Genomic DNA, 26,379 nt, shown 5'->3' on the forward strand with positions numbered 1-26,379 from the left:
TCGGACCGAGCCATCAAACTGAAGACAAGAGCAACACCCCATCACACCCCACTAGTCAAAATCGAAACAAAAACCCAATCAGACGACGGGGTTAAAGCCGGCAACGCAGAGCTCTAAAAGCCTATAACCCTAGAGTCATAAGCCGGCGACGACGGAGCTGTAGAAGCCTCCACATCCCGGAATCAAAATCTTGTCATATAAACCGAACCAGAAAGAAGACAAAACGGACCCACCCCTCTCAGAAGACATGCACGGAAGAAAACAGACCCCCCCCCCCTCACAAACCGACCGACGGTGGCTGTGGAAGCCCACCCCGTCGGCCGGAAATACTAATCTCACCGGAGGAAACCTAGAGAGAAGACAAAGAATAGTATCGGGTCTTATCTTACTCCCCCCCCCAGAGAGTCATAAGCCCGACCATCGGGAACTTTAATCGGAAAAATCCGATGAACAAAGCTTCAACGCTCTCTCTCTCTGAAAGATACGAGAGAGATAAGAGAGAGCGCGGAACTCTAGCAGAATAATTTAAGTTTCGTACAGATTTATTCTATTAGTTTAGTTTAGAGTCCTATTTTTTATTTTCACATATATTAAGAAAACACATTAAACTACCATAATAAATGTATTGTTTTCTGTAATTTTCAATAATTTTTAACCAATAATAATTCAATAAAGTCAATTAATTTTCTTGAAGTTTATAATTTTTTCAATGTAAACACTAAAAATACATATTTCTGAAACAATTTTTTTTCTAAAAAGTCTATCATTAAGAAACGGGGGAAGTAGTTATCATCAGATTTAAAAAGTTCAATAAAATATATAAGAGTATTTTTAATCAAAAAGGACATATAACAGTATTTAGAACATTATATATACTAGGGGTTGGCCCGCCCTACGGGCGGGTTTCTGTTTAGTTAATCCAAAAATATGATATATGTGTTGTGGATGTTCGGACGTATATTTGCTTATTGCCAGAGATTTGTTTGTTTTGAGGGAAGTTGAGTGTGGGCTATGGAGTTATCGTCCGTCAGATGAAGTGGTGCATATTAGCCGTTACTCTCACGTTGAGTAATGTATCTGTCATTATCTTTAAACTTGGACCTAATTAACATCAGATCGGGTTTAACTTTGAAACGGACATATATGTGCGTCATGTGGATTACACTGGATTTATTTTTTATTTGCTATGAAAATTTTTATTATCTTTTAAATCATTATAACTACTACAAATTAGATATTACATTTTTATTATATAATTTTTTTCAAATTCATAATTCACAATGGTAAATATTTTATCTTATAATTTAAAATATTTATTTTATTTTTATATAGTTTATGCTTAATTTTATTTTATAGTTTTAAATTGAAAACTGTAATAACACAATTTAATTATTTTAAAAAAAATTATCAAAGATAACAAATAAAGTATTTTAGATTTGATTATTTTTCTTCTTTATTTGAGATTAATTGAATTTGGTTGAACTTGATTGAACTGGTCGAATCATATTTTTTTTTTTTGTCAGCAACTGGTCGAATCATATTGATTCATGAATAATGACTCTAAACTATTCACTTAGGATACAGTGTGTTACTTTAATTTCGAACTAAAACAACTGTAAACTATTAACTTGATTGTTAAATATTTGGACGTGCATTTTAACAATTTAGTGGTTATTAAGGGTGTTATTTGGTTTTTGCTCAACTAATGTTGTTATCCGGGTAATCTAGAGAGAGTGATTGATGAGAAGATGAAGGTTGAGGAGAGGACATTGGAAAAAGTTAAGCAAGGGATGTGGTTTGTTGTTTGGTTAATTTTATATGTTAGATGACTACATGTTGCTATGCATAAAAGCTGTGTTTGTTATGATTCCAGCTTGACGAAGTAGAGTTTCTACACATGTGTGGCTGATGTTATGTTCTTTTGTGGATTATACTTGTGCTGTGGATCAACTTTTGTTTAGAGATGTGCTTTTATGGATTTTGGTATTCTGGGTTTTGTTTTGTACGTGTAAGTGATACATTGTTTTTAGGGGAAGTTGGTGTTGTGTGGTTTTAATTCAATAGATGTAGTGTTGTTAATAAATAATAAATTTTGATACAATTTTAAATTTTGGCAGTGTCACTGATACGAACAGCTCGTGTGTTATTTATTTTGTGTATTTTATGTGTGTATCGCTTCAAACGTATATCCGTATGATTTTTGCATAGAGTTGGGTTTATTAATTTTATACTCATGGGCAATTTTGCATGTGGGCTGCTGATTATTGTGTTGGGCGTCAAATAAATGTATTAGGTAATCTTATGTTTAGGGGTAGAAAGACAATGGAAAATTTTGTAGTTGAATATTCGTTTTTTAAATGAGTTACTATTTTTTTAGTTGTATAACTTAACAACATGGGAAGTTACTCACAGATTTCTTGACTGTTGGATATGATTTTGATATTGTTTTCAAGTTCATATATGAATGAAATGAGAATTAATAATGGTTTTATTTATAAAGCGTGCCCACTACTATTTCTACCTATATATAACATTATATTGGCCACATCTGGTACAACAACGCCATCTCATCTGGTTATCAAAGAGTAGTGGGCACTTTGTTGGATGTTCTGCTCTTTAAGCATACGCTTGGAAAAGGTTTCCTAAGGGCAAGAATTCAAATGCTAGTTTACAAAAAAAAAAAAAAAAAAATTCAACTGCTGCATGTTAAAGAGGTAAGAGTTTTGATAGAGCAGGTTGCACAATTGAGAAGAAGCCAATGACTTCGAAGATAATGTGAACGATCAAGAACATGAAGATGTCTTAATAAGAAACTCACATTTGTATGATATAAGAAGGGTCTAAACTTCGACATCAATATCGCTGTAGTGTGAACCAAGTTAATTACCCTCTGTTTTTTTTTCATTCACTTATCATCAACAAAAGAAAAGACCATAGCAAACATAATAGTCTTTTATGTATTAAAGTTTGAAATACAGCTTATAAAGTACGAAAACACACATCGTGCTTGTGAAAGAGAATACCTAAACTTCACAACTCATTGTACATTAGTAAGAAAAATAAGCAAAAGCAGAGTCTGTTACATCGAAACAGACCTTTCTAACGATGTTCTTTTCCTCAAAAGATTATGTGTCATCAGTTTTGATGAAGGATATTTGTAGTTCTCGTAACATATATCAAAGCAAAAGAAAGAGAAAGACTATTAAGTGAAGAAGAAAGCCTGCAAAGGAAGCAACACTTAGTTAATGTCAAAGCAAAGAGAAAGAAGAGAAGTAATATGACAAAATGATAAGAAAAGGTGGAAAATCTGAACAAAAATATTGCAACTTATAAAATATTTCATGATCTTATCTCATCCTTACTCACGATCTGTTTTATTTTCTTGTGAACTATTGGCTTTCTTTAGACAGTGCTGAACCTTCTATCTGTAGCTTCTTAAAAATCCGTAACTGGTCACTCCCCTTTCCATAGCAACCACCACACTTAGGGCATGTGACTAAGTCTAGGGGTTGAGTGTTTCCTGCAAACCATGGTGTTTTTTTTTTATTATGTTAGGAAAATAAAGATGTGCATCAAAAGTAAATATGGTTGCTCGTGTTAGCATATGTTTAAAACCGGTGCTTCTTATAATTTCCGCCTGTTCATCATTCTATAGCGTTGCAGATTTCATGGCTATCCTATATGCAGATATAGTTGATTAATTTAAGCTTACGTGTAGTAAATATGCCGGTTCTCTGGAAGGCCCGAATTTGCACACGTCTGGCTCGGTGTAGACTCGTTACTGCTGTAAATTTAATCATTGTTGTAATCGAATATGAAGACAGTTAGTAAAGATTCATAAATAGTGTGCAACTGTTTTTACCATTTTTAGAAGGAGATTCTGAATTGTGTGCCACCGCGGGGCCTGCAGTCTTGGGCAACAACACATATCAATGCTTGAGGCATGCTGTTTGAATAAACACCTGGGCAGAAAGGCAAGACTTTGATTCGTTTTTGTTCACCATATCAGAACGGAAGTTAGGTTCATGTGAGAGTTTAGAGTCTAAAGAGGTTGCAGAGACTTAAATTTCTACGTATTAATTGATAGAGAGGGATCACGTTCTTATATATACAACTCTGACTCCCGAAATATAGGAGTATCTAAGCAACACTAAGACTTGGTTACGAAACTAAAGAACCTAGATTACATGAACTATCAATTTGTACATACCCCGCGTTGAGCACGAACAGTATCACTCCACACGACCACACGTCGATTTTGGCACCATCATATCCTGTCTTGGCGAGCACCTCGGGCGCCACGTAGGCAGGCGTGCCGCAGAGTCCAAAATCGGATATCTTCAAGTCGAGCTTCTCGTCTAGGAGGAGGTTCTCGGGTGAAGACAAAGAATTATAACTGGATCACACCCAAAAAAAAAAACAGATTTTTTTTGTTCTCAAGTCAACAAAGAACAACGAAACAAAATAGGTCCGAAGAACTTTGAATGTTGTTGTTATCATCATCATCATCATCATCATCGTCCTCATCGTTGTAATCGCATTTCCTCATCTGGGCCTCTGTTGACCTTAATTCTTATAATCAATTGGTTGAGAATGTAAAGCTTTCATCTTGTTCTCGTTATCTCATTCTCTTCATCGCGTTTCATTTGCGATTGTTACAGACCTGCAATCGTCGAAAGGTCGAGTCTTTTTGGTTAGATTGTTCTGGGTTTCGCGTGATTAAGGAAAGAAAAGGGAAAATTAGAAATTTTTCTCGATTTTTTCAGGTTCGTGATTTGATTAGGAAGTAGCGGCTGCTGAGATCCTCGGAGGTGATAGGGGATTTCCCATTTGGTTTCATGCCCAAACGTAACTCAATAAACTCAAACCCTCTGACATGTTTTAATGAAATGTTGTGATTTGAGGAATTTAATAAGTGACGTGGACATGCTAGAATCTCTCCATATTTGGCTTTTAGTATAGTACTAGATCTCGATCCGCGCGGTGTTTTCATTTATTTTTATATAAACATTTTGTTTTCAATTCTAAATTGGTATATATTATAATATATATATGTCTATCAATTTTTAAAACATGATAAATATACGGTATATTTTTTATTGAATAAATTGTTTCAAAATTTTACATGCATTTATATCTTCTTCTATATATATATTTTCAAATTATTATTTTATTATTAAAATCATAACCATATATATATAGATTAGTAAAATATTGTTTTATTGTCATATTCAAAAATATTACACATATAAATATTTGTTTTATTTACCGGATCAGTGTGAAATGACGATAGTCAGAGAAAGATCTACATCTCGATCCGCTCAAGGTTTTTGTTTTCATTTATTTTTATATAAATATTTAGTATAATAAGTATTTTGTTTTATTTACCGGATCAGTGTGATGAATATATGATCATCTATGTATATAATGTGTAAGAAGTTGAAAATTAAAACTGTCGGTTTAATGTTTCTTTACAAGTGAAATGCTTCAAGGGGATGTGTAAGAGGTGGATCATCACTTGATCATATATTATATAACGTGTAAGTAAATATAACAGAGGTTTTAATTCATTTTTAAATAACAAACAACTCACATTTACAATTCTAGAATTATACGTTAATGTTTTAGTCTAAAGACTGTTTGTTAATGATTTATATTTACGGTTGAGCAAAAACGTTGATGCATTGGTTTGATAATAATTTACCATTACAATAATTAAGGAAGCAAATATTGGTTTGTAAACCAAACCGAAATTGTAGGCGTGTAACAGAATTTTAGGGAATGATATAATAAGCCATATTAATAGTAATAAATGAATAAATGATAACTGATTTCTAGTGATGGTCCACTAAGTCCATTCTTTAAAAAATCACACATGAATTAAGGTTGTGACTTCTGTTTTAATATATAAGATATATATATAATAATAATAGTTGATCAAAAAAATAATAATAATAATAATAATAATAATTTGGTTTTAAATGATTTCCCATTATGTAAGATATTAGTTTATATTGATTATTCAGAGGTTATAACTGACTAACAACCGTAATTCATTCAACTATTTTTATACAATGTTATAATACATTTATATTTATTATGATTTCATAATTGGTGACGTAAAGTTCCCATGTAAAAAAGGTTATATAAAATAATTAAACATAATATTTACATTATAAGAAATAAAGAAACCAAATAAATTGATACAATCATGCATCTCCTTAAAAGAACCAAAATATTTTGATCCAGATTCAAATAAGCATCACAAAAAAAACCAAAATTAACACAACATTATCATCTCAAAATTTATCACTATTAGTTTAATTTTAATTTGTAAATCAAATAAAAATTATACATAATTCGCGTTAGCGCGGTACTAGACTAGTTTTATTATTAAATGAGAAAAACAATTAAATAATGATTATAATATATAATAGGGTAGCCTTCTCAACACCGAAAGTATCATATATAATAACAAATACACATTATCTTTTAATTTTGTTCTGATTGCACATATGTGTGAAACTAATCAAGCATATTTATTCCTAGTTTAAATAATCGAAACCCAAATCCGCCTAATGTTTAAGGTACAAACTAAAATCAACACAGAGCCGTTTACAGTCGGTTTACAGGAGCAATAGTAAGGAAAAATCACATCTCGCACAAAGGTGCGGATTTTTCGATTTTAGAGTTTGTAAGGAAAAATCGATTTAGGAATTAGTTTCACTTTACTAAAGCTTTATTAGGAGGATGAGTTGGATTTGTTGGGTTTAAATTATAGTTTGATTCCAACTAGTTTGATATCGGTTTAGGTACTGAACTATTAAAAATAAATGGGTTTCGATCTTTTTTATTGGAAGATAATAGGTTAGGATGCTTTTTTTTGCCATCTAATTTTGTTAAAAACCGAAACCCACAAACCATACAAAATAACAAAGCCCGAAGGCCCAACCGAAAGAGACCCATACAAGACATACAAACAACTGGACCTAAAGTCCACTAAACTTAAACCCACCCAAAAAGAAACCCACAAAATATGCGTCAAATTTTGTAAACGTGTTAAGAACACGTGTTAATCCCTCAACAACGAAGGATAACACGCGTCACCGAACTCTTTCACCTTCACCGTCGCGAGATTACGCCGGAAACTGACTGTCGCTGCTTCACATACCTCCAACGCCGGAGATTCTTCCCACGGAGAGAATCCCTCGACCAAACCGAGATCTCATCCGGATCACCAAACCACCCATACAGAAATTAATCCCGAAATCACAACCTCCGCCTTCATCACCATAGCATACCCATCGGAGAGCTTCATCGACTATCGAGATCGCATCCAATCGGACCGAGCCATCAAACTGAAGACAAGAGCAACACCCCATCACACCCCACGAGTCAAAATCGAAACCAAAACCCAATCAGACGACGGGTTTAAAGCCGGCAACGCAGAGCTCTAAAAGCCTATAACCCTAGAGTCATAAGCCGGCGACAAAACGGACCCTCCCCTCTCTAGAAGCCTCCACATCCCGGAATCAAAATCTTGTCATATAAACCGAACCAGAAAGAAGACAAAACGGACCCTCCCCTCTCAGAAGACATGCACGGAAGAAAACAGACCCCCCCCCTCACAAACCGACCGACGGTGACTGTGGAAGCCCACCCCGTCGGCCGGAAATACTAATCTCACCGGAGGAAACCTAGAGAGAAGACAAAGAATAGTATCGGGTCTTATCTTACTTCCCCCCCCCCCCCCCCCCCCCCCCCCCCCCTCTCTAATTCTTTAGGTTAGGATACATATAATGCGTAGAATTAGAATGAGGTTGAAAAATGGTGTGTAAATGTTATTATAGTAACCATGTCGTCTACTCTATATAATAGAAGGGAACAAAACAAGTAAAGGTATTCAAGTTTCAATGTGCATAATGTTTTCATTCTTATCCAAAAGCACCTAGTATCACGGGGACGTCAATTTGGTTATGTTGTAGTCCATTGATTGAAAATCGCATAAAATGGGATATTTAGAAAACATTGTCCCAGCAGTGTTGCCCAGTAGCAAATAATCAAATCAGATTATGTTAAGTCATGGACTTGTATAATTCTTAAAAATCCAAAACATTGACCCGAAGAGAGCTTTTCTGTTACTTTAAAAGAACGAAACAAATAAAATGGTTCTTAACATTTTTACCAAAAAAAACAAATAAAATGGTGGTGTCTTATAGGTGAAGGGGATGTATAAAACGTGTGCCGCTCGTGGCTTCTCGGTATAATATTATTCTGAAAGTGCAAGTAATATTCGTCATTATTTCACCTTCTACTCCTAAAAATCCAGCCCACGTTATCTAAAGGATATTTTCGTCTTCTTGTTATCAGCCAAACCTGCTGACTCCAACACGGTATCGACCCATGTAAGATAAAAACAGCTAGCGGTTGACAAAACCTAACCTAACTAGTTGTACAACTAGACAATCTCTTTCTTTTTCCCTGTAATAATAATAAAATCATTTATTTATTTATAAAAATAGTGCGTGTTTAAACTTTGTTTACGTCTTCTCCACGTAGAAAAGGACTAGATTTAAAGGAGTTTCCTATAAATATATAAACAAATGCAGCACCGCCGATTACAGTAACCAAAGGCGGTTCTCCCACTTTCCATTTATGCAACTCTTTCCTTATATATTTGCACTTGGAGCTCAAGTTCTTGTTCTTTCTCATCAATCATAAACACACAATACTACTCAAAGCTCGTGTTCCACACGGTTTGATTGTTTTCTTGTTCCAATGGATTACGCAGGAACCGAGTTTCAAGCTAGTTTAGATTCGGAGCAAGAAGGATCAACGGTATCTGAATCTGGAAGCTGTGATTCGTACGAGCAACCAAGACCTTCTTTCGCCGATGAACACGGTCTCATGGAGTTGCTTGAAGGCGACAAAGCTTACGATTTAATCTACCGTAACTGTAAGTCTGGTCTCGGAGATCAATGCCAGCTTCTCTCCATCCTCAGAAACGGGTTTCGAACCATAGGGTCTCGTGCAAAGCTCAAGACTTTCCAGGTTTTTCAAGAGGCGGTGGAAATGAAACACGTCGGTGAAGGCGGCGGCGGCGGCGGGAGTAGAGTCAAATACGGTTGGTGCGCCGTCACGAAAACAGAGTTGAAATCTATTTTGGAATACGGGTTTAGCCAGCCGAGTAACGACGGTTCTTATGGTCGTGGGTTGTATCTCTCGCCTGATAATGCTCTTCTTGAATGGTAACTTTAAATCTCTTTGTTTTTTATTTATTATTATTAATCTCAAATCTATGAAAGGGCTCAGACTAATCTTTTCTTGAAAAGGTTTGTTTCATTGGTCTCATTGTTTGTGTGTTCTCTTAGTGTGAAGGGTTCAGCTGCGGAGTCGGAAGATGGGATGAGATTCTTGCTGCTTTCAAGAGTTATACTTGGGAAGTCTGAGGTTGTTCCACGAGGGTCGACTCAGTCCTGTCCTAGCTCTCCAGAGTTTGATTCTGGTGTAGATAATTTATCTTCTCCGAAGAAGTATATTGTGTGGAGCACTCACATGAACACACATGTCTTGCCTGAGTTTCTTGTCTGCCTCAAAACTCCGTTTAATTTCAACAGTCCAAGGAGATTGAGATCGCCATGGATGCCGTTTCCTTTACTGATCAAAGCATTATCCAAGTTCCTACCTCCTCCTCAGATAGTCATCATTCAAAAACACTATAGAGATCAGCAAGTAAGTGTCCTCTTTCTTTCTTTCTTCCATCTTTGCTTCATTTTCATGTAATTTTCACACATTTCTGATTCTTGCTTCCTTTGTGTTCAACAACAACAACAGAACATGAGAATCTCAAGGAGCGAACTAATACAACGAGTCAGAAGAATAACCGGAGACAAACTGCTTGTACATATCATCAAAGCTGTTGGAAATAAAGTACAACAACAGTAAAAGACTCCATTGCAGAGAGATCATCACTCTGCTGCATTTATGGATTCTCCTCAAGTGTTTTCAGCATCACAAGGATCAAGACCGATTCAGAGATTTGTATGTGTAAACATGAGAGGACTCTGCTGTTTGTCTTTCTCCATTGATAGTGACGAAATTTTATATTATCCAATAGACTATTTTAAGATCAATAGGTTTAACAAACATTACTTTACTGAAGAAAATTAACAAAGTTGACTTTTCATATTACTTTCAACATCATTTGGATCAATTCTCTTTGGCTGATTTCTGAACAAAAAACAAATGAAAACGGATCTAAAATGTAAAAAAAAATAACATCAATAAGATTCAACAGAGTTTCACAATAATAATAACCAGCCTCAGCCATTGACTAACTAAGTCAACGCTTTATTTCATGATTCAGAAGTAGTTGTTATACCTCCCCCCTCAATACTGAAACTACAAGCAGTAGAGAGGGGTAGTAAACTACAAAAACTTCACTTTTATTCGATGCTTACAGCAAAACTAAGTGCTCTCTTTCGCTCATTTAAGTAGATGGAGGAAGCTCCCAACCTTGTGGAATCGGACCGTAGTCATAGATGACCTCTCTGTGGCATGACCACACCAACTTTATTGCCTCTGGTGTTCCTATCCCTGCTCCTCTTGGATCTCCAGCAGGTCCAAACCTGTGTGTTATAATATGAGCATTTAGGTTTTCTTCTCAAAGAAAAAAAGAGAGATGTTAGTTTGAGGGGATTTTTAATAATCTCACCAATGATTCTGAGGAGCTCCAGTTGTTCTTCCTCTGAGTCCAGCATATGTAGTCCCATTCACCGAGTTTCCTATCACTTCCTGCACATATTTGTTACATCATTATCTCTGAGATAAGAGACTGGTTGATTGATGTTGATGATGGTGCAAAGACTTGCCTGGATAAAGATGGGATCGTTTGAAACAACAGCTGCAGTTAGGTGAGCGTGCATCCTCTCCAAAGCATCCAACACTAGAGGAAGTTGATCCTTTTTGTATTCCGTTACAATCTGGACATCAGATACAGAAACAGAGCTAAGATTATTTTCAGCAAGGAAACACACGGGAATCATTCAGCTAGTAGAAAATGATATAATACCTGAAACGGTCCAAAAATTTCTTTGGTGACGAGTTCGTAGGTTTTACTGTCCTTCAAGATTTCTTCAATGGGAACATAAACTGCAGTGGGCTCCAGAGCTCCGTAGATAGAAGGAATAGAGTGGTTCTTCAATGGTTTCCCACCAAAGAGTAGCTTTGAGCCTGGAATCTGAAGCAGATTCTCCATGTGCTCCACCATTGCCTCAGTTGTGAACTGTAAACAGTAATATAAAGGATTAGTGTCAATGATACAATCTCATATTGGATTATTAAGCAAAAGTATGAAACTTACTGTTAGGACAGGACCAATGGTCAAGTCTTCCAGCTTGCGTCTTCCTGCAAGGTCTTTTAGCTTTGAAAGCAGAGGTGTTTTTGACCAGTTCTGGAAGAAAGAAAACACATTCAAAGCAACAAAGACAAATTTAGAAACTGGAAGTAACAATAGGAGATTCAAAGGCAGTTTCACCAAAACAGACCTCGTGCACAAAAAGCATAGACTGTGCAGAACACTTCTGTCCACTGCACGCGTATGCATCTTGATCACATACCCATGCAACATAATCAACCTGACATTAGAACACCGGGTCAAATATTACACTCACCATCTAAAGAGACTAATTGAAATAGAAATATGAAGTTTATATATATAATAAGGAACCTCTTGAACATCAGGTCCCAAGACTTTCCAGTCAAATCCAGCATCTTCCAGTCTGATCCGACCTTTCAGGTCCAGTGCCAACTTTTCAGCTACTCTGGAGCTACCCGTGAAGAGTGTCATCCTTGGATTCGCCTGCAAAATAGGCAAAACATGGATTCAGCTCAATTTAAGAAAAAAAACATGTGGAGACATATAGACTTGTGCATTCCGAAAAACAAACCTCTAGCAATATCTTGTTCATAGTCTTGCCATCGGAATTAATAAAGTCAACATCTTCAACGGGTAAACCACAGTAGTGAAGCAACCGCATCATTTGCTCCATTACAATGCTCACCTACCACAATAGTGAAAACAATCATGAAAAAGGAGAATATGAATAAGTTTTATATGTGTGCCGAGATCATATAAGTACATACCTTGCTGTCCACTTTAAGTAGAGGTTTGTTACCCATGTATAAAGCCCCCATCAGCTGAAGTAGTGGAATCTCAAGTGGGAAATTGAATGGTGTAACAATCGTTACCTGCCAACATAAAAAAAAATTTACGATTTCAAACACAAAAGCAAGAAAACAGAATAGTCACAAGCTACAAGCATTTAGTAAGAATGACTTACAGGACCATAAGGCCAGCGGTAGCCATGACTTTGCTGACCAAGGTGATTCCCAGGTACTGCAAAAGACCTTGCCAGGAACCGCACCTGATAAAAGAAAAAGTGAAGCAGACTCATTTAACAAATATTCTAAAGCTGTAACTTCATGGGGTTCAGCCACATCAATGAATGCATATAGTTCTTGAAAGTGACAACCAGGAACCAACATAAAAATAGTTCACGTACCTGATCACCGCAGAAGTTCTCTAAGAACTTTCGTGTGACGAAGACTTCTCCAGCAGCTTGCTGGTAACTCTTTGGAGCAACCCTCTGAATCAACCTCGTGAAGAAATCAGATACCTTAGGTAAGGCGAGCATATGCGCTGCCTTTGTCGAGATATCTCCATATAAAAGGTATCTGTAGAGAGCATGACCAAAGGCTTTAGTATATTGAAATGAGATGACACAATTTCTTAAATTACCAAGCAAATCATACCTCTCTGGAGACTTGAAAGGGTTGTGCAGACCATGTTTCGGACACTGTGCTAAGCTCTCAATAAACGGCTGCAACATTCAACAGAGGAAAGATAAAAGTTAGAACTGTGAAGGAGACCCATGTTGGCTATTACGATTAATGTTTTTTTTTTGATGGATGATCTCCACACCTGAACTCCCGATTCCTCCACTTCAGCAACTTTGATGAAGGGCTCTCCATTGAGAGGATCCAGAAGCGTGTTGTAGTTCGAAGATCCAATCCACTTTCCTTGCACTACAGATACAAACGAAAGTACATCTCAGAGATTCCACACACAGCAATATTGAAAGCAAGAAGCTTTCACTCGTTTACTATGGCTACAATGAGCAATCAGAGAGATACGACACGTACCAAAGCTCTGTACTTCAGCAGGGTGAGCACCAGATATCTCCTCAGCATCTACGGTAGCAAACGGTATAGAATGATTCAATCTGCAAACACGGTAAGCAACGATCACATCAGGAACATTGTAATTATATGTCAACGGCAATGACAAAGCGGATCTCTAATCATTACATAAAACACTGTCAGATGCGGAAACTCGATGATGTAACCAAGACCCAAATCCAAATCTCAGATTTTTTTATAACACCAACTTGCTAAAGTTTTTGTCTTTTTACTTTTAATTAAATCTTTACTGAGACTGCTTAGGGCAAAACATGCAGTCTTTAAAAAGAAACATCACTTGGCGAGATCAAACCTGGAAGAGGTGAAAGAAGCGAGGAAGCTCGAGGCTTTGTTGTCACAGAGAGACTTAGCTCTCAATCCTCTGCTCGCCAAGACTCTGTACATTGCTTTAAGATCCAAAAGGGACGGAGAGAAAGATGAAACTCGAGACGATTTTTGGAGGATTACGAGATTGGTGTGTGTGGTGGTGTAACTGAGTGATTGGCTTATAAAACGGAAGGAGACTAATTGATTTTGCTTGAATTACGTAAATGACTTTTTTAGATATTTATTGATTTTTCCCTTTATTTTATTATTATTTAACGTTCAACGTAATAGTTTTTAATTGCTAGTTATATAACCCCATGATGACTCATCATGATGAAGAAACATATTCTAATCTCCTCTAATTAAATGGAGTAAGAAGGTTAATCTTTTTTATTAAAAATTAAATTTGTAAAACTGAACAGATTTGGATGTAAACAAAAGAGAGTTTAGTATCTATAAATCTTAATTTTAAAATTAATAGTATCAAAATGGGGATAGCTTTGCTGAGTCACGTCCGCTTGGGTGCTGACGTTCTTGTTTTTGTCTTTATGCTAAACCATTAATTAATAAGACTATGGCGAGAGAGAAACAGAGTAAAGCATGGGGTGAGGCTAATGCTATTGGATATTCTTACAAAGCTCACTGAAAAAGGGATCAGAAACAAGCTCAGTCTGATTACAATGAAGGGTGGGCAGAATATGGTGAATGTTCTTCAATATTGGTTCCAAGCTAGAGGAGTGTAGTTTGAATTTTGAGTTTTGAGGGTTGAGTATAACACTAGGTCCACACAAGTTGTAAGAAGGCTTTTTTAAATAAATTTAAAATTCATTCAAAAAAAAAGAAAGAACCGAACTTATTAATCCAAAACTCATTCCTTCTTGTTTCGAAGATTTGATCTCTTTATAAGTTTGGTATATCTTGTTTCTTTGATTCTGATTCGTATTTTACCTTTGGGCTTTAGTTGTATTTGAGCTTCTTCAGGTAGATGATAGATATGTAGTTCTTGGTCTTGGCGAATAATGAGATTAAAATTTTAGTTACATGTGAAATGCAGTTACTATTACCACCACTAGTGACAGACAAGAATCATAAGAGTTTCACCTGATTACTTTCCAGCTATAGCGACTCCGGCTAAGAAGAGAGACTCATGTGGGACTTCAAGAGACTGCAGAAAGATCCTCCCGTGGGGATAAAGTGGTGCTCCTCAAGATAACGATATCATGCTCTGGAACGCTCTCAATCTTTGGGTACAATTTTTTTAACCATCATTTACGTGTTTTGTTTGTTTCAAACAAATGAACAATAAACGAATTTCATTCTTCACTGCCTTTGCAGACCTAATGACAGTCCACGGGATGGAGGTAAAATCTATCCTACTATACTTATTGCTTCGAGCAGACATGTTTCTTGCTAGACTAACCAAACTTTATATTAACCTTTAGGTACCTTCAAGTTGACTCTTCAGTTCACCGAGGACTACCCGAACAAACCACCAGTAGTTCGGTTTGTTTCACGAATGTTTCATCCAAACAGTAAGATCGATCATTCACTTGAATAAAATAGCAAAGACCAAATACGAGTGCTTGGTCGACGACTTACTTTGGTTTTTGTGAACTTATGCTGATGGAAGGATTTGCTTGGATTACAAAACTAATGGAGTCCAATATACGATGTTTCTGCAATACTCACATCAATCCTGGTGTATAACTTGCACATTGCGTCTTCTGCATTGTGGGGTTAGTGCATGAGCTAACCAACATCTTATTTTGTTTGTTTTACAATAGTCTCTGCTTCGTGACCCAAATCCTAGTTCGCCAGCAAACTCCGAAGCTGCAAGGTTGTTCATTAAGAACAAGCAAGAATATAACAGGAGAGTAATGGAGATTGTGGAGCAGAGCTATGTATATTAACATTATTCAATATTTGTATTTGACTATTGAGTAGTAATTGGAGATTTGAAATAGTTTTATCCAAAATATATTTGATAACTATGAATAAACGAAGAAACACATCTCAAATGAAGAGACAGAGAAGAAAAAAAAAAACAGAACACAATTACATAACCAAGCAAATAAAATATTTGGTGTCTTCCAAACCAAACTTAGGAACGCGTTTCAACTATGTACCTTGAACAAGCATTCAAACCAAAAGGAAAAAAAGAGACGATTGAGATGTGAAAAAACGCTTCTCTGTTCTTCATTCAAACTTGGATTTCTTCTCCTGCCCCCACAACAACCTGCAGTGAACAAGTTCGTGTTAGTCATTTAGTTACAGAAGCAATTCGATCCTCTGAACTAAAAGAGATTTTACTCACGGAGTTTTCTTTGTTCTCCATTTTGTTCATGTGCTTCAGAGATTTAACTTCTTCACCTATACAAAAAAACATTTAACACCATATAAATGAACAACACAATGTCACAACCTTTCAAAAACACTGAATAATATAATTATTTTACCTTCCTTAGCAGCAGGTTTCTTGGTGGACTTCTTAGTCTCTTCTTGAACTTTCTTAGTCCTTGGCTTAGTTATCCTTTCAGGTTTCTTCTGAGACTTATTGTCCTTGTTTTCTGGAACTGCTCTAGGATTGACAGAGTTGGTCGCTACTGCTTTCTTTGTCTTCAGGCTGTTCTTAGAAACAGTCTCCTTCCTGTTTGCACGTTTCTTCTCTGAAGGTTGAACAACAGTCACCATTGGAGCTCCATCTTCTGATTCTTGAACAACCTCTGGAACATCCGCTTGGTTCACATTGATTACATCCAAAGACCTCCTAGTTCTTTCTTGTGGGATGTTTTCAGAGACCTCTTCCTCCTTGGCTTCTTCTATGACAGCTGAATCTTGGGAAACATCCTCTTTCATGATCTCTGATGTGATGATCGAAGCTACAGGAGTGGAGAGTGAACTCTGGACATCATCATCATTCTTCAAAGAACCAGTTGTTTCTTCAGCCACTACAGAACTAGTCTCTGAGACCTTCTGCGCCTGCTTGGATTCTTCTGAGATACCGTACAGTTCAGATAGTTCCTTCATAGCATCAGCAAGCCCATCCATGTTGTTACGAGCAGCATATGATTTCAACTCCTCTTTCATCTTGTCAAGTGGCTACATTCCAAACACACACACAAAAACACAGTGAGTGTAATCAAAACAAAAACAATCAAACTTTCATAGAACCAACAAACTTTTTACCTCACACCCTGCATGAAGAGCAAGTTTAAAAAACCCAAGAGAGATCGAGTGTTTCGCCACTGATTCAGCAAGCTTGATATGAGTCAGCCAGTAAGTAGAGGAAGACAAATCCTCCACTTTTCTCCGAACCCCTGATCTCATCACACTAGAGACAGGCGTTACATTCAAGCTCCTGGCACTGCCTACTGGTCTCTTCGCCTTGGTCTCAGACAAAGAAGTGACGCTGCTGCTTACAGATCGAACAGAAGAGTTGCTTGAGGCCTTGTTTGGAATAGACATTCTTCTTGGCGGCTTGGCTCGATCAACACTCTTCTTAGCAGACAAATCAAGAACCGTAGTACTCTGACTAACAGCAGATGCAACTCGTCCCCTGAGATCCAAAACCAATTCACAAGAAGATTTACATATAGCATATAGCCGGCTATCATCGTATCCTAACATTCAGAGCTACGAGAAATGTTCAAATCAGTAACCCAGCGATGCATCATACAATCTTAATCCTAATCAACGTGATGAACAGTACCTTCTGGGCGCTGAAGAGCCTGAGAAATCAGGAACAGGAGGCTTCCCTTCCTTGGATCTGAGAGCAGATCTGAGAGGATACCTCAGCTTCGAGTTGATTGAGTTTCCTATTACGATCAGAACAGAAAAAAATCACGAATCTGAAACTGGAATCGACGATCTAAGAGAGGAGGAGTTTAAGATCAAATTACCAGAAGCAACAGAGCTCACGCTTTTCTCCGTCGATTTCTCCATGGATGCTCTGATCTTTCTCCTTTGCTTTTTTGTTTGTTTTGGAGTGGGAAGAAACTGAAGATTTCAATTTTTGAATTATGTGTGAGCGGAGAAAGCTAACTTATAATAGCAAAGCAATCTGATATTTTTTTAAAAATAATAGACTCGCGTGTGCCCCCTGTACTATATATTACGTTCTCTTACGACCCCAATATTTCTTTTGGTGCTTATTTTGTCCAATGTAATTAGCATTTGACCAATAACTAATGGAGAAAAAAGAAATTCGGAATTATGTATGTAACTATTCTTATATTCACAGCTTCTTAATCATGAAAAAATGATTTTCAGGAATCATGTAATCGGGACTTTAAAATGGGGATTTGGTTCAATCAATAGTTTGGGGTTGAATAAGAAGATATCTAAAGTGTAAGGGTCTACTTTTGAATAGTTTACAGAATACACGCTTAACCTAAATTTTTGTTGCAGTTTGCCTTGAGAGCGGGAACTTTGTTGAAGTCTCTTTAGAGTCAATACGAACGGTCCGATTCGGAATATTTGGAATCTGAGGGCCTACCATTTCCCAGACGCTCCGTTGTGTGGGGTCTCTGTGTAGTTATTCTTCAAAAATTCGAATTCAAATAACGCGCCGCTGAATGATAAACCGTTGTTTTAAAGGTTGAGATTCAAGGGCCTTTTAAAAGTGCAGACCCATTAATGTTTATTGGGCTTATTTTGGGCTCCCTCCAATAGTGTGAAAACATCCATCTTCTTACAATTAAGGAACATGAGACAAAGACAATTTCTTGTCCGAATAGCTCAAACGAGTCATTAATGTGATCTTTTATGGGAGCGGGAGAGAACACTATTGGAACGAGAGAAGACGTAAGACGTGTAGACTTTTAACATAGGATCATCAGTTCTTTAACATCATTATCACGTGTAGTTATACTATCTCCTCGATTGAAGCATTAATATATTATATACACGTAAAGTTTCCTCCGCTAGCTTCTCTTCATTCCATACTTGTAATGCTAATAATAAATTAATAAGCTTTGTATCATTCGTGATGTCTTCGTCCTAATAACATCCATTTCCCCCTCTCCACAACCCTAATCATATAACACACATTTAAAGAAGAGGTAGAAGAAAGGGAAATGAACAAATTATATTTCAGAAAACGGTTCTATTAACTTTTTTGTCAAGGGAATCTGAGGTTTAGGGGATTGGGAGTGAAGCAGGAGCTGAGGAGGTGTTGAAGGAAGTGGAGGAGAGATAGGGAAGTAGGGAACAGATGGGTGAAGGAGAAGGTGGCAAAGATTCTGCAAGCGATGAGAGATAGAGGCGGAGGAGATAGTGAGGTTGGAGAAAATGTGGAGGCGCGTGACTGGAACCGTTTGCTGGAACATATACTGGACTATGTCGGACATAGTCAGGGTCAGCTCAGAAATTTTGGGGAGGAGGATTCTGTGGCTATGTCTATGTATGTATTTTTTTTCAAAAATTTTGAAAACCTGTTGTGAATGTTTCACCTAAACCGGTCCTGGACATAGTTTTAGAGAGGGCAAAACGGGGTTCCGTTTGTTCCTCGCAGTTCTAACTTTTCTTTTAAATATTCCTTTGTTTAGCTTTTCTGTTTGATGATATAAATGGATGTAACTTATATTATTTTTTTCTGAATTGTAATATGTGATTATTGTAAGAGATGTCTTCTGTTTTTGCATTGTTTTTTTTTTTTTATTCACCACCTCTCTGTTTAGTCTTTACCTTTTTGTTTATTCTTATCTTATTTTTTAGTTATGTGTTTTAATAATTGGCATATTTTCCTAAATCGATTTACAAAATAGAAAGATGCGAGGGTAGTTGAGAGAGAAAGGACACAATCAAGATCAAGGCCTTAGTTGAGAGAGAAAGGACACAATCAACTGGCAGTATTAGTCTTTGGTCAAAAGTCAGACAGTTCGTGGGAAGATGGCAACAAATGCTGAATTATTTCTACAAACATTCCTTGTGGTAAGATACAACACGATCCAGTAAACAAATCTTTATTAACCATCCTGTTTTTATTGCTAAACTAAATACAGACAAGAGGAAGGCCAAATTTTGAAAAAAATAATATAGTTGAAGTTTAGATGTTTCCTAAAAAATATGTAAATGATTAGCTTGATCTCTCGTCTTACACAAGTGAGCACTTCTATGTATATGTGCATAGCCCAAGAAGTGTTCTCGTGGGTTTTAAATTCTTGATGATTTTGGGTGATATGATTACTATTCGTCAAGTCTATGAGTAGTGGTATGTACTTGCGGTGTTCGGTTAATAAGTTGCTAAATTTCAGTTTTATTGCTTAAACGATAATTATTTATAAATAGTTTTAGACATCGTTGTAAATCATCAACGATCTTTTATACTTCACATTGCACACTGTATTACTTGTTCAGAGACTATGATTCTAGTTGTGTTTGAATAATGTGACTAAAGTGTTTCTGACAGGTTCGTATGTGTCGCTAGACTGCATAGTCCATGCTTATAATTTTAAAAACATACAGAAAACAACTTAGACCAACTCATTTTCGTTTTTGCTTTTTCGTTCTTTAAATCACGCGTCTGTTGAAAAAAGAATAAAGAAAATCACGCGTCTATGTTTATGTTATGGGTTGGTCTTGATAATGGGTAGAGATGTCAATGATAGAATATGCCCAACAAGATTCTCTGACGATGTATTGTACATTGATAATCAAGGAACATAAATCATTTTATGGTATGAGAGCTATAGCTCTTGAGACCTCGTCTTTCTTCTTCTTCTTCTCTTCTTCTTCTCTTCTTATTCTTTCATCGATCTTTCTCTTTTTCATTTCCATGGCGGCCAATCCTCCGGTCAAAGAAAGGGCCTTTGGCGTCACTAACATCAAGTCCCACATTCCTATCATCTTGGACTTCGATGACCACAACTATGATGCATGGCGTGAGCTATTTCATACTCACTGCCTTGTGTTTGACGTCGTCGGTCATATCGACGGAACAAGCATACCGGCGGATGATAACGACGCTCCTTGGATGAAACGTGACGGACTGGTCAAACTTTGGCTTTACGGAACCCTAACTCAACCTCTGTTTCGCTCAACATTCAAGACCGGCGGGACTGCGAGGGACATTTGGGTGCGGATCGAGAATCAGTTTAGGAACAACAAAGAGGCACGCGCTTTGCAACTGGATCACGATCTGCGCACCACCGAGATAGGAGACCGTTCCGTTCATGAGTATTGCCAAACACTCAAATCTCTTTCTGACCTCTTGGCCAACCTCGACGTTCCTGTTCCTGATAGGACTCTCGTTATGTATCTACTGAATGGTCTAAACGAGAAGTTTGACAACATCACCAACGTTATCAAACACAAAGATCCGTTTCCAGCCTTTGACATCGCAAAATCAATGTTGCTGAATGAGGAAACACGTCTTAAACGTGGGCAAAAAGCGCCAGCCACTACTGATACTGCCTCCTCCTCTACGGTTCTTACTGCCTCCACAGAGAAACCTCAGCAACAAAAATTCAACAGAGGCAACCGCAAGCAAAATCGAGGACGTGGTCGCGGTGGTTTCAATCAACGGCCATGGATCAACAACTGGAATCCTAACTGGAACAACAACAACGCTCAGTGGCCTCTACCATTCTACCCCGGCTCAATGCCACAGTGGCCAACGTATCCTACACCATGGGCACAGCAGGACACGCGAGGAATCCTTGGGTCTCAGCCTCAACGTCCTCCTCAAGCTCACTTCGCTAATGCCCCGCTTCAACCAACGACCGATTTCGCACAGGCCTTCAACACCATGACAATTGCAGACCCTGGCGCGGCAGATTGGTATATGGACTCTGGTGCAAACGCACACTTGGCATCTTCCTCAGGTATGCTTAACTATGTTCTTAAAGACTGCACCGGAAAGACAGTCATAGTTGGTAACGGTTCTCAAATTCCTATTACTTCCTTTGGCTCTACTTCTATTCCAGCAAATTCTCGTGCTTTAGCTTTGAAAAATGTCCTTGTTGCTCCTAATATCATTAAAAATCTAATTTCAGTACGTCGGTTTACTAATGACAATTGGTGCTCTGTTGAATTTGACCCTTTTGGCTTTACAATAAAGGATCTCAGCACCAGGAGAATTCTTCTCCGCAGTGAGAGTAATGGCGACCTCTACTTTCTACCAAGTCATTTCAATAAACCAGCTACTGCTCTCATGACTGCAGCCCCATCTTCACTTTGGCACAAAAGGCTCGGACATGTCAATAAAGCTTCTCTTCACTCTTTGATTTCTTCAAATTCTATTTCTTGTAATAAACAGGTATCTCACGAAATTTGTGAAGCCTGTCAGTTGGGTAAACACTTGAAACTTCCATTTTATGAATCAAAAACAACTGTTTCATCACCTTTTGAGCTGATTCATTCAGACGTTTGGACATCACCCATTTCGAGTTTAAGTGGAACCCGTTACTATGTTCTTTTCTTAGACCACTACTCACATTTCTTATGGGTGTTTCCTTTGCGTAGAAAATCTGAAGTGTTCTCAAAATTCATACACTTCACTAACTATGTTCAAACGCAGTTCAAGTGTCAAATAAAATCACTACAATGTGATAATGGTGGGGAGTACAACAACACTCAGTTTCACAACTTCTTCTCTTCCAAAGGCATTGTTGTACGTTTTTCCTGTCCCCACACATCCCAACAAAATGGGAAATCGGAACGTATGATTCGTACCATCAACAATACGATCCGAACCCTTCTCTTTCAAGCTAGCCTTTCACCTACTTATTGGGTTGAAGCTCTTCACACCTCTTTCCATCTTCTCAACATCCTCCCGTCCACCTCCATACATAACAAAGTGCCATACACTCTTCTTTTCAATAAAAAGCCTACTTGTGATCATCTAAAAACTTTTGGCTGTTTGTGTTTTCCTAACATTAACTATGATCATCTTCATAAGCTTGCAGCTCGCTCTTCTCCTTGCTTATTTCTCGGATACCCAGCGAACCATAAGGGGTACCGTTGCTTAGACCTCAAGACAAGGAAAATCATTATTTCTCGTCATGTTGTCTTTGATGAAACAATCTTTCCAACGGCACAACCTCTGGCCAACAAGAAAGAAGAATATCATTTTCTTGACTCTCTCTCAGAAACTTCTCCTCTATTTAAATCCATTCTTGAGAGTCCTTTTCTTCAGCCTCCTCCTTTGATCACTTCCGCTCCCACTCAACAAAACATTCCTTCGGTGACCATTCCTCCTGCTCCATCTCAACCTCGTCACCATATGACAACAAGGAGCAGAGACGGCACTCGAAAACAAAAACAGGTCACTTCCTTGCTCTCTACTTCAATTTCTCCAATTCCTACAAGTCATTTAGAAGCCCTTTTAGATCCAAACTGGAATCCTTCTATGACTGATGAGTATGATGCCTTAATTAAGAATGAGACGTTTAAGCTTGTACCTCGACCAAACGATACTAATATTGTTCGTTCCATGTGGCTATATAAGAATAAAGTTGATGCAGATGGCAACCCAACTCGCCACAAATCAAGATTGGTAGCTAACGGCAAGTCTCAAGAAGCAGGCCTCGACTATGACGAAACTTTCAGTCCAGTTGTTAAACCAGTCACTATTCGATCGGTTCTACATTTGGCCTTGCAGCGCGATTGGGCTATTCATTAGCTCGACGTAAAGAACGCTTTTCTTCATGGCAGGTTAGACAAACCGGTTTATATGCATCAACCACCGGGAATGATCGACAAGACTCAACCTTATCACGTATGTAAACTCGAAAAAGCTCTTTACGGCTTGAAACAAGCACCTCGTGCCTGGAATGCTCGTGTTGAAACCGGTTTATATGAGTTTGTGACAAAGCTTGGCTTCAACAAAAGCAACAGCGACCACTCACTCTTCGTTTACAACAAAGGACACGATCAAGCATTCATCCTCCTCTACGTCGATGATATCCTTCTCACGGCATCAACACCAGCGCTTAGACACACCGTCACAAATCTGCTCAAAGCTGAATTTGAAATGTCAGACGACAGACCCCTCTCCTACTTTCTTGGAATCAAAATTGAGAAGAACTCCAAAGGTATGTTGTTGAGTCAATCCGCATATGCCAAAGATATTCTTGCTCGTATGTCGATGCATAATTGCAATCCAGTAACAACACCGGTGGACCTCAAATCAAAGTTATCACAAGACGATGGCGATCCCATTCATAATCCCACTGAATACAGAAGCATTGCTGGTGCGTTGCAGTATCTTACACTTACTCGTCCGGACATACAATACGCGGTTCACCAGCTGTGCCTTTACATGCATGACCCAAGACTCCCTCACTTGAATGCTCTTAAGCGCGTCCTGCGATACCTCAAAGGCACTCTCGACCAAGGTCTTCAGTTATTCAAGTCCACGTCTACGCAACTGACTGCCTATACCGACGCAGATTGGGCTGGCTGTCCGGATACTCGCCGCTCTACCTCTGGATATTTCATCTTCTTGGGAGACAACCTCTTGTCATGGTCCTCCAAACGACAACCCACGGTATCTCGCTCTAGTGCTGAGGCTGAATACAAAGGCGTAGCAAATGTGGTTGCGGAGACTTGCTACATACGCAATCTCTTACTCGAGCTAGGATGCCCCCTGACCACGGCTACACTTGTGTACTGCGATAACATCAGCGCGATCTATCTCTCCAACAACCCTGTCAAACATCAAAGAACAAAGCATGTAGAGATAGATATACACTTTGTGCGTGAAAAGGTGGCTATGGGACAAGTACGAGTACTACATGTACCATCTTCTTCTCAATTTGCGGACATATTCGCTAAAGGACTCCCATCCTCACTGTTCAACGACTTCAAGCACAGTCTCTCCGTCCGGTCACCCAACGATTCGACTGAGGGGGGGTGATAGAATATGCCCAACAAGATCCTCCGAGATCCTTGGATCACATAAGTTTGTTATATTAGTTCTCCTGTAATAGTGGAACAGACGAACGACATTGTGTATATATTTGACGATGTATTGTACATTGATAATCAACATAAATCATTTTAGTCAAATGGGCGGGTTGGGCGGGTTTGGGTATGTCCGGATGGGCTTTATTTTTTGCTGGACATTTTTGGTCGAAGTCCAAATAGAACTATGTCCAAATGAGACCATAACCAAATAAGACCATGATTTGTTGGGCTATCCATGGACGTCCATATGCTCACTTAATGTAAACAACATAATTTCAATTTTAAAGATTTAAATTTTTTAAAGTTTTCAATTTTAAAAATGTCATATACTTAAATTTTATGTTTTAAACTTCATGTTTCAAAGTTATAAAAACACAAAATAAATTCAAAAGATTTGTGATTTCGTCTGACTTTCGGAAACAGAAACAGTCGTCAGACTCGCCGCAAGACTCGTCACCAGACTCGTTATGAACACAAATCACTGATCCATCTAACATGTAACCCATAACACAATATTAGTAGATGATACGAATCAGTAGCTAATAATGAAAAACCATAACATAAATCATGAAATCAAACCTTAAGAGATGATGAAATCAGAAGTTGGTGAAGAAGAACCAAAAGAGAATAGAAAAAGAACGAAGACGAGAAAGAAGAATCGAACACGAAGAGGAAGAATCGAAAACGAGGACTCGAAGAGGAAGAATCAAAGACGAGGACTCGAAGAGGAAGAATCAAACACGAAGAAAAATTGCAAGAGTGAGACATGAAGAAGAAAAAAAGTGATTTGTGTTTTTTCCCAATTTTCCAAACCCTAGACATTTAAGTTTATTGGGCCGCCTATTGTCCAAGTGGTTAAGCCCAATGTTGTCCATGAATATAATTGGGCTCACCCATCTGGATAAATTTTAATTATGGTTTAATTTGGGTCTGTCCATTTTGGACCATATCAATTTGGATACGGGCCACCCATTTATAGCCCGCCCATTTGATATCTCTAATAATGGGTACGTCGACGTCTTTGTTTGCTCGCTAATGATGTGTACGATTGGTCTACAAGACAGGTTTCTGTGTCTATAAAAGAAGTACCTATATAGAATCACCGTGGAGAAGGAGAACTAACAAATCATATCAACTTCGTATAATTAACCTGCTTTTGGCACGATTTATGGATATATGAACTTAATAAATAAATCCACTCTTTTTTTTTTTGACTGATAAATCCACACTCTTAATATGATGAAGAACTGAAAAACATTTCACATCTGCAAGTTGGCAAAGAATAGTGTCAGAGATTCAGATCAGAGATTAACATATGTTGTTTGTTTGTTCTACTTGGAAAGACATAATCATAGGACAAGACCTTATGGCTGGGGCATAAATTATTGTTATCCATATGCTTCTTTTGTGACCTATATAGCAAACTGATTCATATACCATGTGACAATAACAACAAGGATGGAATTATGGGAGAACTTTTTTTTTGTCAACATTATGGGAGAACTTTAACATGATTTTATACGGATGATTGCAGTTTTTTCTCATGCTTAATGATTTCTTTTCTTGGCCATCCATAACTATTTTTCTTCTTATTTTTTTAAAAAAATAATTTAATCTAAAATTCGATTGAACAAAAACTAATATTTCTCTTAGGATAAAATCAAAATAACATTTTTAAAAAATCTATAAACTCCTCTTCTACGTACATGCTAAGTACATGTAATTGTAAGATACCTTTTCATCATCTACATTTGTAAAACCACTTTACATTCCTTTAATTTTTCTAATTTAAGTCGGTTTTGAAAACAATATTATAGATAATTTAGTGAAAGTTATAAAATAATGTTAACAATTTGAAAATTATTGCGTTTAGGTAAAAAATTTTTTTTTAAAAATAGGGATTCA

The 26,379-nt window shown here is 37.5% G+C and overlaps 4 protein-coding genes and 1 long non-coding RNA gene across 8 annotated transcripts; 2 read left to right on the top strand and 3 right to left on the bottom strand.

The window, feature by feature from the left end:
• Positions 1–2,872: 2,872 nt before the first annotated feature.
• LOC103874688 lies at positions 2,873–8,354 on the bottom strand. 3 transcript variants are annotated; one of them, XR_004448736.1, is made up of 5 exons: positions 4,211–8,354; positions 3,863–3,962; positions 3,713–3,784; positions 3,363–3,520; positions 2,873–3,220 (listed from the first exon to the last, which is right to left on the bottom strand). It is a non-coding gene; the product is annotated as an uncharacterized LOC103874688 (long non-coding RNA). The 3 variants fall into 3 exon arrangements; XR_004448737.1 differs by having other exon boundaries at positions 2,873–3,520; positions 3,713–3,781; XR_004448735.1 differs by having other exon boundaries at positions 2,873–3,520.
• Positions 8,355–8,588: 234 nt separating this feature from the next.
• Positions 8,589–10,191, top strand: LOC103874692 (probable inactive poly [ADP-ribose] polymerase SRO5). Its single transcript, XM_009153126.3, has 3 exons — positions 8,589–9,248; positions 9,372–9,732; positions 9,835–10,191. The coding sequence occupies exons 1-3, from the start codon at positions 8,779–8,781 to the stop codon at positions 9,943–9,945; spliced, it is 942 nt and encodes a 313-aa protein (XP_009151374.1). The 5' UTR covers positions 8,589–8,778; the 3' UTR covers positions 9,946–10,191.
• A 55-nt stretch (positions 10,192–10,246) lies between these two features.
• On the bottom strand, positions 10,247–13,805 carry LOC103874691 (delta-1-pyrroline-5-carboxylate dehydrogenase 12A1, mitochondrial). Its single transcript, XM_009153125.2, has 15 exons — positions 13,553–13,805; positions 13,204–13,283; positions 12,983–13,086; positions 12,814–12,881; positions 12,564–12,735; positions 12,342–12,425; positions 12,145–12,249; positions 11,949–12,062; positions 11,729–11,860; positions 11,547–11,636; positions 11,363–11,452; positions 11,072–11,284; positions 10,872–10,982; positions 10,715–10,794; positions 10,247–10,628 (listed from the first exon to the last, which is right to left on the bottom strand). The coding sequence occupies exons 1-15, from the start codon at positions 13,642–13,644 to the stop codon at positions 10,490–10,492; spliced, it is 1,674 nt and encodes a 557-aa protein (XP_009151373.2). The 5' UTR covers positions 13,645–13,805; the 3' UTR covers positions 10,247–10,489.
• A 335-nt stretch (positions 13,806–14,140) lies between these two features.
• On the top strand, positions 14,141–15,716 carry LOC103874694 (ubiquitin-conjugating enzyme E2 3). The gene is given in 8 exon segments (XM_018659645.2): positions 14,141–14,171; positions 14,706–14,758; positions 14,760–14,804; positions 14,806–14,813; positions 14,902–14,927; positions 15,009–15,098; positions 15,197–15,265; positions 15,351–15,716. Coding segments are annotated over 8 exon segments (336 nt in total). The 3' UTR covers positions 15,365–15,716.
• Positions 15,528–17,658, bottom strand: LOC103874693 (neurofilament heavy polypeptide). Of its 2 annotated transcripts, none has more exons than XM_009153127.3 (6): positions 17,466–17,658; positions 17,276–17,381; positions 16,753–17,122; positions 16,023–16,665; positions 15,881–15,936; positions 15,528–15,802 (listed from the first exon to the last, which is right to left on the bottom strand). In XM_009153127.3, the coding sequence occupies exons 1-6, from the start codon at positions 17,506–17,508 to the stop codon at positions 15,767–15,769; spliced, it is 1,254 nt and encodes a 417-aa protein (XP_009151375.1). In that variant the 5' UTR covers positions 17,509–17,658; the 3' UTR covers positions 15,528–15,766. The 2 variants fall into 2 exon arrangements, with proteins under 2 accessions (XP_009151375.1, XP_033129811.1); XM_033273920.1 differs by having other exon boundaries at positions 15,881–15,931; positions 16,021–16,665.
• Between the last annotated feature and the right edge of the window lie 8,721 nt (positions 17,659–26,379).

This window comes from Brassica rapa, chromosome A06 (assembly GCF_000309985.2).
Source record: "Brassica rapa cultivar Chiifu-401-42 chromosome A06, CAAS_Brap_v3.01, whole genome shotgun sequence".
Taxonomy (NCBI): domain Eukaryota; kingdom Viridiplantae; phylum Streptophyta; class Magnoliopsida; order Brassicales; family Brassicaceae; genus Brassica; species Brassica rapa.

Coding starts and splice junctions, on each gene's coding strand:
- LOC103874692 (XM_009153126.3), top strand. CDS start 8,779: ATGGATTACGCAGGAACCGAGTTTCAAGCTAGTTTAGATTCGGAGCAA. Junction 9,249..9,371: donor GATAATGCTCTTCTTGAATG/GTAACTTTAAAT, acceptor GTGTTCTCTTAG/TGTGAAGGGTTCAGCTGCGG. Junction 9,733..9,834: donor AACACTATAGAGATCAGCAA/GTAAGTGTCCTC, acceptor CAACAACAACAG/AACATGAGAATCTCAAGGAG.
- LOC103874691 (XM_009153125.2), bottom strand. CDS start 13,644: ATGTACAGAGTCTTGGCGAGCAGAGGATTGAGAGCTAAGTCTCTCTGT. Junction 12,250..12,341: donor ACCGCTGGCCTTATGGTCCT/GTAAGTCATTCT, acceptor TTATGTTGGCAG/GTAACGATTGTTACACCATT. Junction 10,629..10,714: donor GGAGCTCCTCAGAATCATTG/GTGAGATTATTA, acceptor TATAACACACAG/GTTTGGACCTGCTGGAGATC.
- LOC103874693 (XM_009153127.3), bottom strand. CDS start 17,508: ATGGAGAAATCGACGGAGAAAAGCGTGAGCTCTGTTGCTTCTG. Junction 17,382..17,465: donor CGTGAGCTCTGTTGCTTCTG/GTAATTTGATCT, acceptor TGATCGTAATAG/GAAACTCAATCAACTCGAAG. Junction 16,666..16,752: donor CTCTTCATGCAGGGTGTGAG/GTAAAAAGTTTG, acceptor TTTGGAATGTAG/CCACTTGACAAGATGAAAGA.